At 46.2% G+C, this 19031-nt stretch overlaps 1 protein-coding gene across 1 annotated transcript in view; it reads right to left on the bottom strand.

Annotated features, from left to right (window-relative positions):
* Window positions 1-6814: 6814 nt before the first annotated feature.
* Window positions 6815-19031, bottom strand: part of HTR2A (5-hydroxytryptamine receptor 2A) — a 404918-nt gene continuing 392701 nt past the window's right edge. The window contains exon 3 of the mRNA XM_086933436.1: window positions 6815-8124. Coding sequence (XP_086789562.1) covers window positions 7325-8124 — 800 coding nt within the window. The 3' untranslated portion in view covers window positions 6815-7324. The remainder of the gene's footprint in view (window positions 8125-19031) is intronic.

The following is a 19031-nucleotide window of genomic DNA, read 5'->3' as shown; positions in this document are numbered from 1 at the left end:
ATGGTGTGGAATTTGATGGGAGGGGTGCCCTTGGTAGTGAGTTTGACGCCAAGGTATTCAAACAATAGGTGTTCTGCAGGTTTGAGTTTGGTAATGAATGATGGCTAGTCCCTCCCCAGTTTTGATCGGCCTGTCATGTCTGATGATGTTGTACCCTGGAGGGGTGAGAATGTCAAGAATGGGGGTGGAGTGGACATTGAGCCAGGATTCTGTGAGGAAAGCAATGTCAATTTCTTCAGCGAGAAGAGCTTCAGCAATGTCAGTATTGTGTTGTACTGCTGATCTGTTTGATCTGCAGTACAGGAGCATGCAAGAGAGAGGACGGGGAGCCTCGATGGTGGGGGGAGTTAGGTGGATGGAGGTGTATTGCGCAGGGCGTCTCGGCGAGTGGACAGTATTCGCGATCCTGTTAGTGCCGATAATAACAGGGATGTGGAAAGGGGCTGACTTCTGGTACACAGCGAGGTGAGAGTCGTAGAGCTCATCAGGTTTTGGTATTGAAAAGGGTTGGCTATCCCCGTTCGGACTGAGAGCCTGACTCGATGATGGGCTGGAGGGTCGAGGGGTGCTATGAGGGGCCATGTGAGATGTATTGAGAGGAGTAGGAGCACAACACCTCAGGGGGAGGGAGCACGCTGGCTTGGCCTGTTGAGAAGGTCTTGTTGTAAGAAAAGGAAATCAGCAGCAAGGGAGTTCATTTTCTGCTCCATTCTGTTTAGTTACTGTGCTATTGAGCTGAGAACGTTTTAGGTTTTAGGCAGGGGTCGAGGATGTTTAGGGTCAATGGGGGGAGATTGAGCAGGGGTCCGGGATTGGATGGAGTACCTGGGATTAGGAGAGGGAGGGATTGAACGAGTCGGTGTTGTAATGTTCCTATTCAAGGAGTTCAGTGGAGGAGAAGTGGGACTAGTGTCCAAGTGAGGCGGGAGAGAAATTCTGGGAAGGGAGATCCGGACATTGTCAGAGAGATAGGCTGTGGAAGCAGGTTATGAGTGTGGGAGTGCGACAGTGGACGGGGAGTGTGCAGTGGTAGAAGGGGGAGAGGGACAACAGGATTGGAAATGACATTAGCCAGGGGGGAAGTAAGGGTCGTGGTAACAGGGTCTGTGTCAGTGGTAGGGGAAGGTTGTGGGGGAGGGTTCAGATTCTCAGGGGTAGAGAGGGGAGTGCCGGTGGGGATTTCAGTCACAGGAGGGCTGAGGTTAGAGACTTCGCTGTTCAGATTGGCGTTGAGGGGATTGTTGGTTGTGAGTCTGATGCTCCTGGTGTGATCAGTAGATGTGAAACGGTGGGGTTTGGCGACGGAGAGTAATAATAGGGGTAGTGTGACTGTAGTGAGTGATGGTGGAAGTCCATGAGTTGAGGAGAGGTTTTTCAGGGCAGGGAGGTTGGATCAGTTCCCTGATATTAGTGAGGGTAGTGGGGGATAGGGGATAAAGGCATTGATGGCTCAGTTGAGTTAGCGAGGAGAGAAGTGTGGGGAAGTGGCGGTCAAAAGTGGTGAGGTGCGAGTTGGTGGTCTGTATGAGAATGGTTCCAGTTCTGTAGATGGAAATGGTGAGATCCCCTTTGAAGGTCGGGGAGATGGTAGTGGAGATTTTTTCACCATAGGGGATTTTTACTGACTTGGCGACTTGAAGGTGAAGAGAGAAGGTGTCTTTCCGTTTAGCCGGGCGATTAGTGTAGAAAATGAAGTTTGTTTTCGTGCTGCCGTTGGTCGCTGAGTGATAGTTATCTACAAAGAGTGTTTCAGGGTGCTGTTTTAGAGTGCTGTTCTTGAAGTTCTTTTTTGCATTACTGGTCATTCTGTTAGGGTAATTAATGGACAAGGAGTTGGGTCCGTAACGCACAAGATTAGAGTTCCGGGTGGGGTTAGATGGGTGCATGATTGAATGGTAAGAATGTCAAGACGTAAATAGCAATCAAGCAGTAGGCTGGACGCACTCTTGTGGAGCCACGAAGGTAGGGTGGAGGAGGGCACACTAGAGATTATAACATTTTCACAGACTAGAGAGTAACAACATGCATAGTAGAGGGTCCACGAAATGCACACAAGTTATGTTAAGTTAAAAATAGCGATTCAGAGGCGGATGAACAACATCAATTACAAGGTCAATTATAGAATAAAGTAAAATAAACAGGCACAATGTGTCTTTTAATTGTTAAAGAATGTCAGCTTGTGCAATAATGGCCTTTAGTAGTCTATGTAGCGGGGGTTAAATTCCGGCCGCTATGTTGTAATCAGGCAGTTTCACTGTGCTCTCGTGAAAAACCTGGCCTTACTGATCGTAGGGCTGTAAAGATGCTATTCCCTGATAATTGGGTGCAACGAGCGAGGCTCGGGAGGTAAAAAGGAAAACCACTCACCCTGGCCTCACACATGGAATGTGTCGTGTGCCATTTTAGTGAGCAAGATGTGGTGGATCGTCACCATCTTATCCTCAGCAGAACTCCGATAGCACACAACCAATGTGGCAGCTCGATGACCGACGGGGGCTGGTTCGGCGTCAGAGCGTGGGCCAGGCCTCAGATATCAGGCGACTGCACCAGGGACGATTTTCTTTGATACCCCCCGCCCACGGGCAGGAGAGTCTTAGGCTTGTATGGTGGGTAGGCCAAGGGGGGGAGTGCTGAAGGACCTCTCTGGGGGGTTCATACAGGATGCCACCAAGCCGGAGGGGCTCGATCCAGCTCACGGGCTGGAGAGGCTTTGGATGGTACGGCGGTTAGGAAAAGTGGGGGATTGCAGCAGGACCGCTCTGGGGGGCTCGTTCATAAAGCCACCAGGCCAGAGGGGCTTGATCCAGCTCACGGGCCGGAGTGGCTTGGGATGGTACGGCGGTTAGGAAAGTTAGAAAGAGTTTGTCAAGCAAGATACAACACAGTAGGATACAGTACCAAATAGGGTGGGGGATAACATTTTCTACATAGTTCTTTTATTCAGCATGTCTTTCTAGCAGTATAGCTTTGACTCCCTTCTTGAAAAGCTTGAGTGAGGTAGTTGCTCTAGTTTAGGCTAGAAGGGCGTTCCAGGTTTTGGGGGCAGATCGGACTGTGGGTTTTCCTTTTTTTTGAATCTGGAAGGTTCAAGTATGAGGGATTTAGTACTTCTAGAATCCCTTCTGTGTCCTGATAGCTTGATCTTATTTGCCAAATATTTAGGGCCAGAATTGTGAAGAGCATTATGTGTTATGTATGCTACCTTCAGTTGAATTCTGGCTTCACCGTGGAGCCTGTTGAGAGCTCTGAGTGATGGAGAGATGTGATCGTAGTGGCATGGGCCTGTTAAAAGTCTTGCTGCTGCATTCAATGTCGCTTTCATTGGGGCTAGAATGACTTTGCGTAGACCTATGAGCGTAGCATTCAGATAATCCAGCCTTGAAAGCGCTAGAGATTGAATATGTGTTTTTGGGTCTCCTGGCAGTATGAATGGTTTCAGTTTTCTTAGAAGGTACAGTAGGTTGGCACTTCTGGTGGCATCTTGCATGAGGGCGTGCTTATTTAGATTTGAGTCTATTGCTATACCCTAGAGATTTTCCGGATTTGCATAAGGTTGGTGTGCAGTTTACCGATTTGATGTTAAAAGACCATGGAAGATGTTGTTGGGCTTTGAAGGGTGGGTAGAAAAGAATGAATTCCATTTTCAGTGGGTTTAGTTTAAGCTGGCTGTGAGCCAGCCAGTCATGTGTTTTCATCGGGGCTTCATCCATTCTCTGGATATCCTGTCCTCTTGAGTTGATAGTTTGATGTAGAGCTGAGAATCATCAGCAAACATGTGGTAGGAGATTTTTGATTGTTGAATAATTTCAGTGAGTGGGTCAATGTAGAGGTTGAAGAGCATTGGTAAGATTGTAGACCTCCGTGGAATGCCCCTGTCGATGCCTGTTACATCAGATAGGGTGGTGCCTATTTTGACTGTTAAGAATGACTCCTGATAGGCCCATCCTGAATTCAAGAGTTCTACTGAGGTGTTTGTGGCTGACAGTGTCGAACGCAGCTGATAGATCTAGAAGTATTAGGAGACAGAATTCATTTTGGTCTAGTGATGTTTGTATGTCATCGCGGATGTTTAGAATGACCACCCCTGTGTTGTGTCCAGGCCTAAAGTCTGATTGGTGTTATGTTCGCTTAGCTGATCGTGGGCGCATTTTTCTACCAATTTAGCCAGGAAAGGCAGATTGGATACTGGTCGGAAGTTGTTTAAGTCTTTCTGGTCAGTTCCTGTTTTTGTTAGAAGGGCAGATACTTGTCCCATCTTCATGGTTTCTGGGAGTGAAACTTGTTGAAGGGGTATGTTTATGATGTTTATCCATAAGGGAGTGACAGATTGGAGGATATCTTTCAGTAGGTTTTCGGGAATGGGATTGTTGAAACGTATGTTAGGTTTCATTGACTGAATAGCTTTCTGGATTTCTCTCTTAGACAGAGCTCTGAAACTGTTCCAAAAGGCTCCATTTTAATTTTGGACCATTGGGGTATATTGGCCAGTATTCTTGCTGTTTTCTGTGAAAGAGGGGTTGATGGTGTTGTAACTGATCTTCAATGCGATGCATCTTTCCGGATTCATGGTCCTTTCTGCTCAGCCAGTGTGGATGTGCTGTAGAACGTTGGTCATAGAGTGTTGGGATGCCTGGGGAGTATCAGTTGAGAGTATGGGCTGAGCAGCAAGGGAGCTGCTCCTGGTGGGGCTCGCATTATAATCTAAGGACTATATCAATAAAGTACCATTTTCTTCATCTACACCTCGACTACATGGACTTAATTACCCTTATCACAGATGGGTTCACTAAGTTGTGTACTAACTTGGCTGGGAATAGAGTTCTATATTGTTACAATTTTATCTTTAAAGAACTTGGAGAAGGTGTTACAGGTGTCCATCGAGTTGTTATTGCTTGTGAGTTTTGCAGCGTTTCCAGATTGTTATTTTATTATCCTAAATAGTTTATTGTACTTGTTCTTGGCTCTGTATAATTGAGTTCTGATTGCTGTTGGTCTTGGCATTCAAGACAGCCTTTTTGTATGAGATTCTTTGCATTCTCAGCAGTTCGAGAAGGGTAGTGTTTGGTTCCATCCTCCAAAGTCTTTCCAGGTGTCTAAGTTTTCTTCTTGAACCACGGTACTGGAGGTTTTATCTTCTGCCTTTTTAGATTTAATGGGGCAGCCTTCTGAACTTTATCGGTCAGATTGCTGTTTTAGGGGTGTGTCAGTTCTGGAACCGATGTTTGGTCTGTCTGAGGTTTTAATGCAGTGTGGCAAAGCCCCATCAATTCTGTTCCGTTTACTTTTTTGTGGTCCCTCATCCATATTTTTTCTCTTCTTGTTTGACCCTTGATTTTAGTATACTGTGTGGATATTTGGATGAGAATTTGATGATGATCTGACCAGTCTGTTGGGGAAATGTGTAGTATGTTTACTGATTCAAGTTTAGTGATGAGGAGATCCAGAGTGGCACCTTTGTTGTGTGTTTGTTCGTTGTGTGCTTGAATCATGTTGAGATCCCGGAGCAGGTTACTGAGTACAGCACTGTGGGGTCTTTGTCATTGTTCCAGTGAAGGTTGAAGTCTCCTAATAATATTGTAGTGGCATTGTAGTGAAGTGGCATTGATTGCGTTTTTTTCCATTTCCTAATTCCAATTCAGAGAGAATCACAATTAGGAAATTGTTATTCCTAATCTTTGTACATCTGTCCATATATCCTCAGGGCCCATGGGTTTTTGTGATTATGTTGGTTTTTCCTAATGACATTTGTTAGGCAAAATATGTTTTCCCCTGCAAAGTTTTAGCACACTTCATTTTGCATCATTTTATTTCAATCAGACCTGGATAATCACTGAACCCATAGGCTCAGAAACGTGTCCCACCTTTCACTCAGCCGCACCACATGGGATCTCATTTAGGTACAGATAGGTCGACTTAGAACAAAGGCCCAGAAGAGCTCAGAACCACATACTGAGCAGCACGGTTGTGTTACTTTGTTGTAAATGTGAATGTAGATTACTTAGATTAGCATGAGGACATTGTACCCTCATACACAAATTGTGGCATGCTACATCATATGGAACTGACAACTTTCCAGTACCCTATGGAGCATGCCACAATTTTATCCTTGAGAGTACTTATTCCAAATAAATAAATATACCGTTGGAACACTTATGTCTCTCCTTCTTTCGCTACACTTAGTTTAGCGTGTACGAGTCTATGGTTTGGAGGATATATTAGCAGACTGTTATCCCCTCTCTCTCCCCCTTTTCGTGTATAAAAAAGAAAGTACACCAGGCTCACATAGACATCTTTACTTTCAGAATTTTCCCCTGCTTGTTCTTCCCCAAACCCCCAGCATCAAGTTGGAGTCTGCCCAAGGTGTTAAAAGTGGAACTAATGGAATTAAGGGTTAAATTTATAAAGCACCAACACCCCAGAAAGAGGCGTCAAATCTTTAATATGTGCTTTTGCGTTTGCTACCTTGACATTTTGATGAACTGGCCTCCGTGGATAACAACTAGTTCAATGGGTGAATTGTTTGTTATTCCAGTGAAGGTAAACTCGAACATTTAATCGAAGCTCACATAATTCATCACAAAAAGGTGCAAGTACACCACGCAGGAGCTAGAGATAAATGGGATTGCTAAGCCTGGCACAGTCACTTTTAATTTACTTTGAATATAATTAATTCCAAGTTATACAGTTAACGTCAACAAAAGCAGCTCGATGACATTTCAAGAACTCATTTGTTGAAATGTCACCATACAACCTGGCGACCAAGACGTTCAAAATAGTGTACACTGAGTATAATAGGGCACACAACGCAGCTTCATTTTTTTATTTTTTTAAAAAGGTTTTATTGATGAGTTGTCTGACATTTTACCTGGCTTTCTAAAATCCCATTAAAGTGCTCATTCACAGTCAACAATAAGACAAGTAAACAATAGTGAGATAGCCACTTCAAACCCAAACCTGCAAATATACAGGACTGCATGACAGCACAGCTTTTCATTGTATAGACAAAAGCAACAATGAAAGATAGATATCCGACTGATATTCACATGATAAATATAAGAAATATATTATTTTAGGATATTAAAAAAAATAAGTATCATAAAGCCTATGAATAAAACAGCTGAAATATGAACACTTTCAGAAAAAGGTGCACATTCTACAGTACTGCGTTTTCAACCCTGGATTTGTTGAAAGTAACATGAGGAGTATGTTGATTTTTATTGAATCTTCCTTCAGAGAGTCCTCAGAGGATTCAGCCCAGCTAGGCGAAATTGCCTCAAATGGCCACCACGGTTGCCATGGTAGCTGTGTGAACAGTTCTGTAGAGTCACACACAGCTATCCCTTTCTTTTGGTGGGCTAAGACTTGCCTTTGATGCAGTGTCTAAATGAGGTAATCCTATAGTAACCATAGAATAGTCATTTGCAACCATTTTAGCCTCTTTCTTTAGGCTCTTCATCCGGTCCAACTGCATTTGACTGGAGTTGTACGCCAAGGCAGGAATAGTGTTCACCAGTATCAACTGCAAGGGCTTCTTCTCCTCCTTGTACCGACACTGAATGTACCGTGAAAACGCAGAGCGGTACGTTTTGTTGAAAAGTGTATAGACCAGTGGGTTGACTGCTGAAGAGAGGTAGCCAATCCAGACAAACACATTAAGTAGTTCTCCAATGATGTGTTCATTGCAGGCCTCCTTGCAGATGACTGCCAAAACATTGGTGATGAAAAATGGGCACCACATCACAACGAACAGGAAGAAGACGATGCCAAGAACCTTGGACGCTTTCTGCTCATTGTTGATCGACTGCATCGTCCTCCTGCCATAGGGAGCCAACTCTTTGTTCAATGAGCGCTGGAAGAGTTTCTCAGAAGAGAGGGAGCTTTGGGGCAGAAAACTGAACAAGGCTAGTTTGCTCTTCGCGCCCAGGTCATTGAAGCATAAAGTTGCTTCTTTCTGCAGAGACCGTATAGTTAAGAAATAGGTGACCAACATGATTACCAAGGGTATGAAAAATGAGACAAAAGAGCCAACCAGGATGAAATATTCATCAGATAGCGAACAGTTTTCTTGCGTGAAGACTTTGCTGTCATCTTGCAGGCCAAACACAGGAACAGGCATGGAGATACCTGGAGAAAGAAAGCAGGAACATATGTTAACTCTATAATTAGTACTACATGGTGAGATGCTATATGTTATGTAACAGCTGATTAGAGTCTGGTCTTTCTAATTTTACAGCTGCCTATTGACAACATTGCTAATAACTGTGGAAGAGACACTTGTAATGAATCTGTGAACCCTGAGAAAGAGAGCATGAACTTTGACAGTAAAAATGTCTCATAGTTTCCATCTAATGATGTCATAACATTTTGGCACGTCCCAATTCCTTTCCCCATGCATGCAGATGTTCTCCCTCCCTTCCACCCGTGCACCCACCTTCAGAAGTTGTATTGGTCATGGACGGTGCTACTCCATCTCAAAGATTGAATTTTGGGGGTGCCCATGACCTAAGATCACCTTTTAGGGGAGTCTGCACATCATCACTATGCAGAAGTTTTGGGTTGTCAGCAACGTGTTCCAACTACACCATAATAATGATTCTCTACCCTATCCTGCCCATGGAACTTGGGGTGGGGTCAATAAACCTTATCTGACCAGAGAGTACCATTGGGAGCATGGGCACTGTACCAACTCGAATATAATTGAGAGTCTACAACCCAACCAAAATGGACACATTTCTTGTATTACATGCCCTGGCTGGAAGTATCATCCTAGCGAGAATATGCATTGTGCATAACTGTGTCATTGAGAGCAAATTATGTGCAACTTCAACTTTTTGTCATTGAGTTAGCAAGTTTCAGGAAATTTTAGACGACCACCCAGAAGATATTCAGCCCTTTCATTCCCAATTAAACACTTCACACCAAAATAAATTGCTACTGATGGCACTTGCCCTCCTCATTGTCTAGCAATGTGAACCGCACAACCTTGTGCTATTGAGAAAGACATGATCCATTGGACCTGTTGAAGGAACAGCTCATAGGATTCTTTTGTCCAAGGTCTATTTGTTCGTTTTTCCTTTTAAAGAATATACAGATTCACCTGTAAAATAGATTGATCTACAACACATGCCAATTCATAAAGCCACAATGTCTGCAGAAGGAAATGCTCCTGTAGTGTATCCCTTTAGGAAATGGAGGTCTGTGATTTTGGGATCAGTTGTAATGTAAACCTCAAGCTCTTGCAATGATGTACACTGGAAGCCATTAAAAGATAGCTTGCCTTAGGAGGAAGACATTCAGGGGAATGTATGAGTGTCTAGGTGCCGGACATAAACAAGCATGTCAGCATAAAGCTTCCTGCATGTAAGGAGAGGCAAAAAAGTAGAAGACATGGCACAACCAAAACATACTCAAATGTCACAGAGTTTCATTAAACCACTGAGGTAAGAATAATGGACAGTGTGAGGAGAAATGCACCATAAAATACGTGTGGTCACAAGTTGTGGGTAATAACAACAAATGTTAAATCGAGGAATGTTGTTTTAAAGGTTTTGTAGCATGTACACTTGCTTATCATTAGTTGAGTTATCGGTAGTCCTGACTAAATAGCCCCAAATGGTCCTCTTTAGAATTGTTGCCTGTCTTGGTTGACTTTCTGGTCTACTTCTCCAGTAGTCCTTCACACATTTTACTGGTACAGCCCTACAGCTTCGGAAGGAATGATAGACTGAAACTGCCAGGAGGGAACTCAATGGAGTTCTAGGGATGTGTGGCTTAGTGGGGAGAATAGTTCATAAGAGCTAAGATTGAGTGCAGATCTGCAAACATTTAGGTGGGAACAGGCAAGGGCTCATCTTCACTGATATCAGGAACAAGTTAACTAGAAAATCACCACAATGCCATATCAATCAGGTATAAAGCTGGCTACAGGGGAAAAATAGGTACCTTGGGATTCCAGCCAAAAAATGGATAAAACAGTGAATGGAAATATGGCCTGTAAAGAATGATGGTGCCTGTGTCTTACAGGATTAGACTTCTAATGTCTTCAGTAACTAAAATGTGTCGACTTTGTGACTGGTATGGTACTTGGGCAGAAAAACTGGTTTGATGTTCTGCCAATGATTGCAACATTTTTCATTATATCCCATTGTTGCTAGTGTAAATAGCTGGATGTAGGACTGCAAGCCATTCACTAAATGTGGCCTTGAAATTGTAAATTCATTTACTCCCGCATAAAATACAACTTGATCCCATATAGTTACAGGGTATTAAATATTGGCAATGGAAGCAGACCATTATGTTCAGTCATTACATTGTTACATGAGTAATTGTTTATCGAATAGCTTTGAGACCTACCTTGACACTATTGGATAGATATCTGTCTATGTAAGAAAGTAGCTCTTGAATGGTTGACCTTTAATCATTTCAAATAACACTTTGGTAGCAAGGTGTTTGAATGGTTAGAGTTAAACAATTTCTTTCCACAAGTTAGTTCAATTAACATATAGTACTTGGTGTGGATATGCAATGCAATTCATTCTCCTATTATTATTGGAATAATTTTTATTATTACTCATTGGTAAAGCCCATTCAGTGAGTGAGGAGCGTATGTCTCAAGATGTGGCGAGCTTTAATAAATTGTAAGGCCCCCTGAAGACACCTCTTTATGGCCCTTCATCTATTCTTTTCAACCCTGGAAGTAGTGGGAGGTTTACTCCAGTGGAGAGTTTGGAGTAAGCCTCTTCCCAGTTAGGGTAGGGGAACTGTAGCTGTAACTTTAATGGGTTGTAGAAGAAGGGGTATTGATGGGTTTGCCCAGACTTGAACTCCTTGTTCACTGTGTCACAAGAATTCAGAAGAATCAGGCTGCACCTCCCTGATAAGGTCCAATTAGACTGAAACTTGTCTGGAGTTGCTTGTATGCGTCTCTCTAGAGGAGGCATAGACTGCAAATCTGATTACACTGTCCCTATCGGAGCAGGGCCTACTTTGTATATGGCTCCTGTCTGGAGTGGCAACATGTGCAAAAAATGATGGACTGGAATGTGGCCCAAGCAATTGCTAGAAGCTGAGACTTTTACAAGTATTCCATCCACTTTTGTCTTTCAGTTTTGACATGCTAAGTATCACAGGTGTGCCCACACTTGGGCCCAGTGCTCGTTGTGAGCAGGATTCAATCTGCACCTCATTGGTAAAACCAAATGAGACTGTAACCTACATCAAGATATTTTGGCTCTTCTATACTTGGTGGATCAAGTGTGATATGCAAAGGTCTGTTTTTTTCTGAATCAGCATATTGGGCAACATTGATGGACTGAATGCGGTCTGAGGAACTGCTAGCGCCCTCAGCAAGCGGGCCACTCATCACCTTTTGCTTCAGTAAAGAACGTTTGGGATTAGTATGCCATTTCCATTAAAACAAGAAGCTGCAGAGTTAAGTAAAAGTCATTGTTCCTTTGCAGCTTATGACCTTCAATAAATGCTCATTTGTAATACAGTTTAAAGAATAATGAAAACAATTGCCCCAGTGGCATTAATGATACACCAGTGGGAGAAAGGGCTGCGTGAGAGAATGAAGAGACAGAAAGGGGTAACATGAAGGGGTCGGTGGAATGTGGAACAATACACAGGGGAAAGAGAGAGGAGTGGGGGGAGCATCAGGAGAGGGGAAGTGAAAGGGGTTGGAAGCCTTGGGGAGCTGACAAAAAGGTATAGCGATGTAAACTAGGCCCCAATGCAGTTCTATGGAAGCATTCCATTGGTGGAGGAAGCATACACCCAAGCAGCCAGTATCATTACGTGAGAGATAAATAGTCCACTGGGCTGATCCAAGAATGATTGACAAAGTCTCCAACCAAGAGCCTTGCTCTCTCGAATAAGCAGATGGTTGAATGTACATCTGTTAAGTACGTCAGGTCCTGCATTTGGTCATTTTAGATGATGATTAAACCCATTTTAACCTGAAGCCGACCTAACAAAATGCTACCAGGTGTTCATATACACTGGCATTTAAAAAATATTTTTCAGTAAAACAGGTGCATTGTTTAACACTTTTTCAATAAAAAAAATATGTAGTTGAAACAAGGAGATCTTTCACCTATTGGCTATAGGCCAATAGGCAATCATTTCAAAAATCTTTATTTCGATCACAGATCATAAAAGATGCATAGTATTTGTACACAGTAAACAATGATTAAACATATTGTGATCCAATGATTAAGAACATTTTAAGAAAAGGGGAACATGGGGTACAATAAAAGCAGTAGAATTTCCGGGGTACTGTTATATAAGTCTTTTCAACGCTCGATTCCGGATGGACCACATGGAGGTCAAAAATTTTGAAAGGGCGAAAACCACAATGGGAGAGAGGTCTGACTTTAAAATTCTATAGGCAGGTTGAAAAGATCTAAAGCCCAAGTTTTTAAGTAGCGGGACTAGCCAGTATCTCCTACTCCTCTCGTAGCCCTTGCAGAAGAAGACGGCATGAACATCGTCTTCTTTCTGATGAGCACACACTGGGCAGAGTTCTGTGGTGGATCGTGATTGCCATGATGCTGTGAATGAAGCTAGAGGAAGGCATCCATACCTCCACTGTAGGAATAATTTTCTCGTTAGTGTAGGGGAGATTGAGTCAAGAGCACTTTCAAGATGATAAGAGTCTTTCGTTTTGAGGAACGAATGTGTCAAGGATCCTTCTCTCGTGGCATCAATGGCTTTTGTCAACATCACTTCATAGTATGCTCTCACGAGTACTTTCTTTGGAGTCTTTACACAAAAGTTTAGGGGATCCCTCCATAGTTCCGGGAAACCCATCTCCTCAAGCATTGCCCTGACATAAATCATCCACGGAATTCGTTTGGCGTTCCTTAGCTCTAGAAATTCCTGTAATTCCTCTCTGTAGCTTGTAAGGTCTGGGCTACACCACAGGCGCCTCCAAAAAGTTAGCGGTTTGAGTCCCAGCTCTTCTGATATAGATCGAATTCCCAGGTCTAGTCTGAGGGGGAGTAGAGGGGTACTCTGGGGTAGAGCGACAACCTGTCTCAGGAATTTATTTTCAATTAGCTGTAATTTTGGGAGTTTGGAATGCCCCCACAATTCACCCCCATATGTGACACCCGCCCGGGCCTGGGTTTTGTAAATATGAATAATTGGGGATAGTGGGCGATAAGAAGATTTATTCGCCAGACGCATCGTGCCACCCGCCAACTGAGCCAGTTTGATGGTCACTTTGGTCTGGTGAGTCGTCCAAGTTAGATGTTCATTTAGAGTAATCCCCAAGTATTCAATATTATGCACACGTTCTAATTGGACATTGCCTAGCCGGGGAGGGGCTCGATTATGGGGGTTTGGATTTAAGATCATAAATTTAGTTTTTTGTGGGTTGATCTCCAATCCACGTTCGGAGCAAAACTCCAGAAAGCCATCTAAGATGCGTTGGATTCCCATGGGGGATTTAGACAGCAGCAGGGTGTCATCTGCAAACATAATTGCAGGCACCCTGCTGCCTGTCAACTTTGGGGCATCGGTGTTGGCAATCCTGTTTAGGTGGGCAACAACCCCGTTCACAAAGAGGCAAAACAGGGTCGGTGCAAGCACGCAGCCCTGTCTCACCCCTCTGCGAACGGGGAACCTTTCGGTTAGCTTGCCACCTTTGCCACACCTTACGCGGGCATAGTTGTTGCAGTGGAGTCTCATCAGGATTGCCAAAATATCCCCAGGGACGTTTAGCTCTTCCATGACCTTCCACAGCCTCGCTCTGGGTACCAAATCGAAGGCGGCACGTAAGTCTACAAAGATGGTGTATAGACTGCCGCCCTCGATTACAGCTGTTCTCCAGTAGATTAGATTTAACCTGAAGATTTGGTCTATGGTCGAGACACCCTGCCTGAAACCTGCCTGGTAGGGGGACAGGATGTCCATCTCTTCTATCCAGGCCTGTAAACGGTTCAAGATCAATCTACCAAAGAGTTTCTGGGATATATCGATGAGACTAATAGGTCGATAGTTCGAGGGAAGCAGAGGGGATCCCTTTTTATAAATTGGAACCACCTCGGCTCCCCTCCAAGTATCGGGCACCTCCATTCCCCCCAAGATGGCATTGAATATCAGTGTGAGGTAAGGTGCCCATATCCCAGGTTCTTGTTTGAACAAGTCCCCTGGCACCCCGTCTAGTCCCGGGGCCTTCCCTGCAGCTAGACCTTTTATGGCATCCCTCACTTCTTTTTCATTAAAGGGAGCTCCAATGGCGGTGGATATGTATGTTATTATGTCAGTGTTTTGATCCCCCCTCCCTCCGCATACAAGGCTTCAAAATGACTTTGCCACACCAGAGGGGATATATTGGGCTCTATTGCGGAAGGTAGGTCCTCCGTGCCATTCCCGACTATACACCAAAATTTGCGGGAATCTCTAGTTGTTAGTGCTTTGGTGAGATTTTCCCAATAGTCATGGTCCCATTCAGCCCGGGCGTTCTCCAGGAGAGTTTTATACGCTTTTCTCCTGGCACGGATTTCTTCTCTGTTGAGACGTTCTTTTATGGCGTGTAACAAGAGGGTTTTAGCTTCCCTACAGGTGGCATTGTACCAGGACATCTTGGGCGTGGGACCTTTCCTTTTCCCTGAGGAAGAAAATAAGTCCTCTTCTAAGGAATTAATCATATTGGCATGTATTTGTGCAAGCTTGTCTCTGCTAGCATTGTCTTGGACCTCATTCCCTACCTGGAAGGCAATCTCCAAGAAGGGGATGATCCGTTCATATAGCCGGGGTATCCTGTCTGGACTGTTAGCCAGTTTCTCCCACTTGACTTTCCTCCGATTGTTTTCTAGTAGGAGGCCCTCCTTGTCTTTGCCTGATCCGTGGGGTGTAACCTCGCCCCCGGGCAGGGAAAGAGTCAATTCCAGTGCGTTATGGTCACTGTCCATTCTTTCAGTGACTTGGAAGTCGACTATTGCTGGCCACATAAATAGTTTAATCATTATGTAGTCCAGTCTAGATTCACTGCCAGTTTTGTTATAGGTATAAAGGCTGGGTATATCTGATTTACAACGGCCATTGCAGGCCCTTAGACCTAGATTGAGGGTAAAGGCAGTTATCTGCAGGGCCAGGGGAGTCCAAGCCCTCGGAGGTGGTGCCACCGTCTCTGGGATGAGCCAGCATGAGTCTTCCTCATGGGAGGAACCATCACGCAGTCCAGGCAGGGGTTCGTAGTGACAGTTAAAATCCCCTCCTACCAGGCATGCGAGTTCACATGGGATGTCTTCTAAGAGCCCTGCTAACTCATCTATAGTACCTGATTCTTTGTGCATTGGTACTGGCCTTGAGTAAATATTGATAACTAGCAGCTTCGTGGAGTCAGGCCACTCAAGTAGAACAGCCAATAGGTAATCCGAGGCGGTTTCTAGATAAGAGGCCTGACATCCTAGGTCCGTAGCTACCCATGTCGTGAGCCCCCCTGATGGCCTGCCCCTTCCCCCCCATTTGGCAGCTTTAAAGAAGGAGGCAAAGCCCGGGAAGGATATTTCCTCACTCGCCCAGGTCTCTTGAAAGAGAAGTATGTTTTTAGAGCTAATGTAAGAGCCCCACTCTGTGCAGTCAATTTTACTAGCAAGGCCTGCCACATTCCAAGAGGTCACTATTATTTGTGCTAGAGCAGTAGTTGCTTGACCAGGAATGGCGGAGTTATTGGAGGTAAGCTCAATGGGCGCCTGTTGGATTGTAGGGGGATAATTCATGCCCGTAGGCTTATTGACAGTGGGTGTAATTAAGTTCGTCGTACCACAAACTGGACTGAGTTCAACTATGCTGGGTGAATCGGGAGATGTCCTACTCTCGTTCGTGGGAACTGCCAATAGAGCATTCCGCTCCTCAACCTCCTGTCAGTCCACTGTTTCTAGGCTGCTATATCTGTTGTGCGTAGCGAGATAGGCAGGGTAGTGTATTCTGTAAGGCCCAGGGATTCCTCTCATGTGGGCACCACCCCCCCCCCTCCTTCTCGGGACAGTTTCCCAGCCAGCCTCGTTCCCGTATGAAGAAAACTGTTCTAATGGTCTTCCCCTGTGTTGCTGATGGTCCAATCTCTCCCTGTAACAGTTTTCCCTACCCTCCAACAGCTCTTGGTGATACCCCCATCTGTAGTCCTCTGTGTTGTAGAGATTGGAGGGGTAGAAAAATGAAAGAGGGAGTGGTTGGACGACGGTACCAGAGTCCTCATCGGGAGCCCAAGTACAAATGTACGCGGCAGTGTTCGGGTCTCTAAAAGTGACCAGAATACAGTCTCCCCCGATTGATTTCTCTGTATAGCCCACCCACGGTACCCTCCTAGCCATAGAAATGTCACTAGTTGTTCCTCTCGGAAGTGGTCTGTTTTCCGAGAGCCAATTAATGACTTTGTTCTTCAGTGAAGTCATAGATTCAAAAGTGGAGTGGTTTAATTCCGGTACCCCTGCCAAAACTAGGGTGTAGGGTGCTACCTCAGGAGGGAGGTTTATAGGCTTAGATCTACGTTTGGGGTTAAGTTTCTCTCTAGTCTGTGGTGGATTACCTTTGGTGTTAGTCGGTGGCAAGGCCTTATCTTTTACTGCCGAGTTTGTTTTTGGAGTGGCAGTCGCAGTTTGTGATGTTAAGGTAGGGGCCTTGTTGGCCTCAGGTGGTTGCATAGTATTGTTAGATGTGGATTGAGTTGGTTTGGGGTTTGTAAGGGGGGGCTTATTGTTTATTGCTGTGGGGGGTCCATTGCCCCTAGGGGGTTTAGGACACAACCCCTCTTTCGCTATCTTTGTCCCATTGTTATCAGTTTTCCTAGAGTCGGCCAATTGCACTGTGGCCTTTTCGATGGTGACTAATCTCGCTTCGATTTTGATCAGTCTGGCCTCGAGGGGACTTAGCAAGGACCTAAGGAGAGTGCCTATATCCTCTAGTGTAATGTCATCAGAGGTAGTATCTAGTTGCACATTATTAGTGGACTGTGGTAGTGTGGTTTGGTTGACAGTGCTGGGTGACGTTGGCATTACTGATCTTTCTAGCATTGGTGCAGAAGTGGCCCCCTTCCCCCCTTTACCTCTAGGTTTTTTTGGTGTGGGTGCTTTGATCTTATCATCGTCTATGTTTGGTGTACCCTGCTTCCTTTTTTTTGGTATGGCCCCCTCTCTAGTCCCCCTATTTCTATCTTTATTAGGTTCTGGGACTTTAGCTGCGTCTGTGTTCTCTGTTGGGAGCGGTTGGATGATTTGGGAATTAGGTAGAGCCATGAGGCTCATATCCTCAAGATCGCTCGGAGCCTCGATGGTAAACTCTGGGTTATTAGTTGTGGAATTAGATAGTGAGCGGGTTACCTGGTCAATGCTGCTACTAGTGGGTAAACCCGATCTATCTTCAGGTGTTCTAGCTTGAGCCATCGGGCCCATTGAAGATCTCCTTACCCAGTCTATTTCTTGGGAGATTCTTCGCTCGAGGACCTCAATTTCTTCAATCAGGAGAGAACCCGCTTTGGCAAAGTAGGTGTCGATAGGGCCTTTGACAACTCCCGCCGCCGCCAGGGAAGATGTTTTACTCCTAGTTTCCCTTGTGGTCATGTTGGTAATGTTTCAGTCACCTCGGTATGGCAGACAAGAGACAGGGCCCGGACCGGACTCTCTCGTACTCGAACGGCCTCAAACGGCCCGCTCTTTGCCCGGTCTTCGCCCCGGGCTACGTCCCGCGTGCGTCCCGCGGTGCGGAATGAGCCCCTCGTGGATTAAAGGAGAAGGTTGGGGGCGTGGCCGCCGGGGGAAGAGGCAGCAGCTGTGAGCAGCTAGGGTTGCTGGTCCTCGCAGTCCCCCGGTAGGCTTGGCGCTGTGATTGGCCCCGCTGTACTCAACCTGGGAGCGGAGTTCTCACCACCGGCTGTGGGCGCTCACACCAGGGAGGACGGGAACGGGCAGGGGATGAGCGGCCCCCGCGGAGCGGGTGTCGCGAAAAGTGATTGATCTGTGCTCTGTGCTCCTTGCAAGCCAAAGAATCCTCACGGCGTCAGGTATGGCCAGTTACACCCACTTTCAATGCGCAACTTGGCGCTGATGTAGACGAAGGCTGGGGGCGTGGCCGCCGGGGGAAGAGGCAGCAGCTGTGAGCAGCTAGGGCTGCTGGTCCTCGCAGTCCCCCGGTAGGCTTGGCGCTGTGATTGGCCCCGCTGTACTCAACCTGGGAGCGGAGTTCTCACCACCGGCTGTGGGCGCTCACACCAGGGAGGACGGGGACGGGCAGGGGATGAGCGGCGCCCGCGGAGCGGGTGTCGCGAAAAGTGATTGCTCTGTGCTCTGTGCTCCTTGCAAGCCAAAGAATCCTCACGGCGTCAGGTATGGCCAGTTACACCCACTTTCAATGCGCAACTTGGCGCTGATGTAGACGAAGGCTGGGGGCGTGGCCGCCGGGGGAAGAGGCAGCAGCTGTGAGCAGCTAGGGCTGCTGGTCCTCGCAGTCCCCCGGTAGGCTTGGCGCTGTGATTGGCCCCGCTGTACTCAACCTGGGAGCGGAGTTCTCACCACCGGCTGTGGGCGCTCACACCAGGGAGGACGGGGACGGGCAGGGGATGAGCGGCGCCCGCGGAGCGGGTGTCGCGAAAAGTGATTGCTCTGTGCTCTGTGCTCCTTGCAAGCCAAAGAATCCTCACGGCGTCAGGTATGGCCAGTTACACCCACTTTCAATGCGCAACTTGGCGCTGATGTAGACGAAGGCTGGGGGCGTGGCCGCCGGGGGAAGAGGCAGCAGCTGTGAGCAGCTAGGGCTGCTGGTCCTCGCAGTCCCCCGGTAGGCTTGGCGCTGTGATTGGCCCCGCTGTACTCAACCTGGGAGCGGAGTTCTCACCACCGGCTGTGGGCGCTCACCCCAGGGAGGACGGGGACGGGCAGGGGATGAGCGGCCCCCGCGGAGCGGGTGTCGCGAAAAGTGATTGCTCTGTGCTCTGTGCTCCTTGCAAGCCAAAGAATCCTCACGGCGTCAGGTATGGCCAGTTACACCCACTTTCAATGCGCAACTTGGCGCTGATGTAGACGAAGGCT

Source organism: Lissotriton vulgaris, chromosome 8 (genome assembly GCF_964263255.1).
Source record: "Lissotriton vulgaris chromosome 8, aLisVul1.2, whole genome shotgun sequence".
NCBI classification, from domain to species: domain Eukaryota; kingdom Metazoa; phylum Chordata; class Amphibia; order Caudata; family Salamandridae; genus Lissotriton; species Lissotriton vulgaris.
The sequence above is the reverse complement of the archived record's forward strand: the minus strand, read 5'-3'. Positions and strand labels throughout refer to the sequence as shown.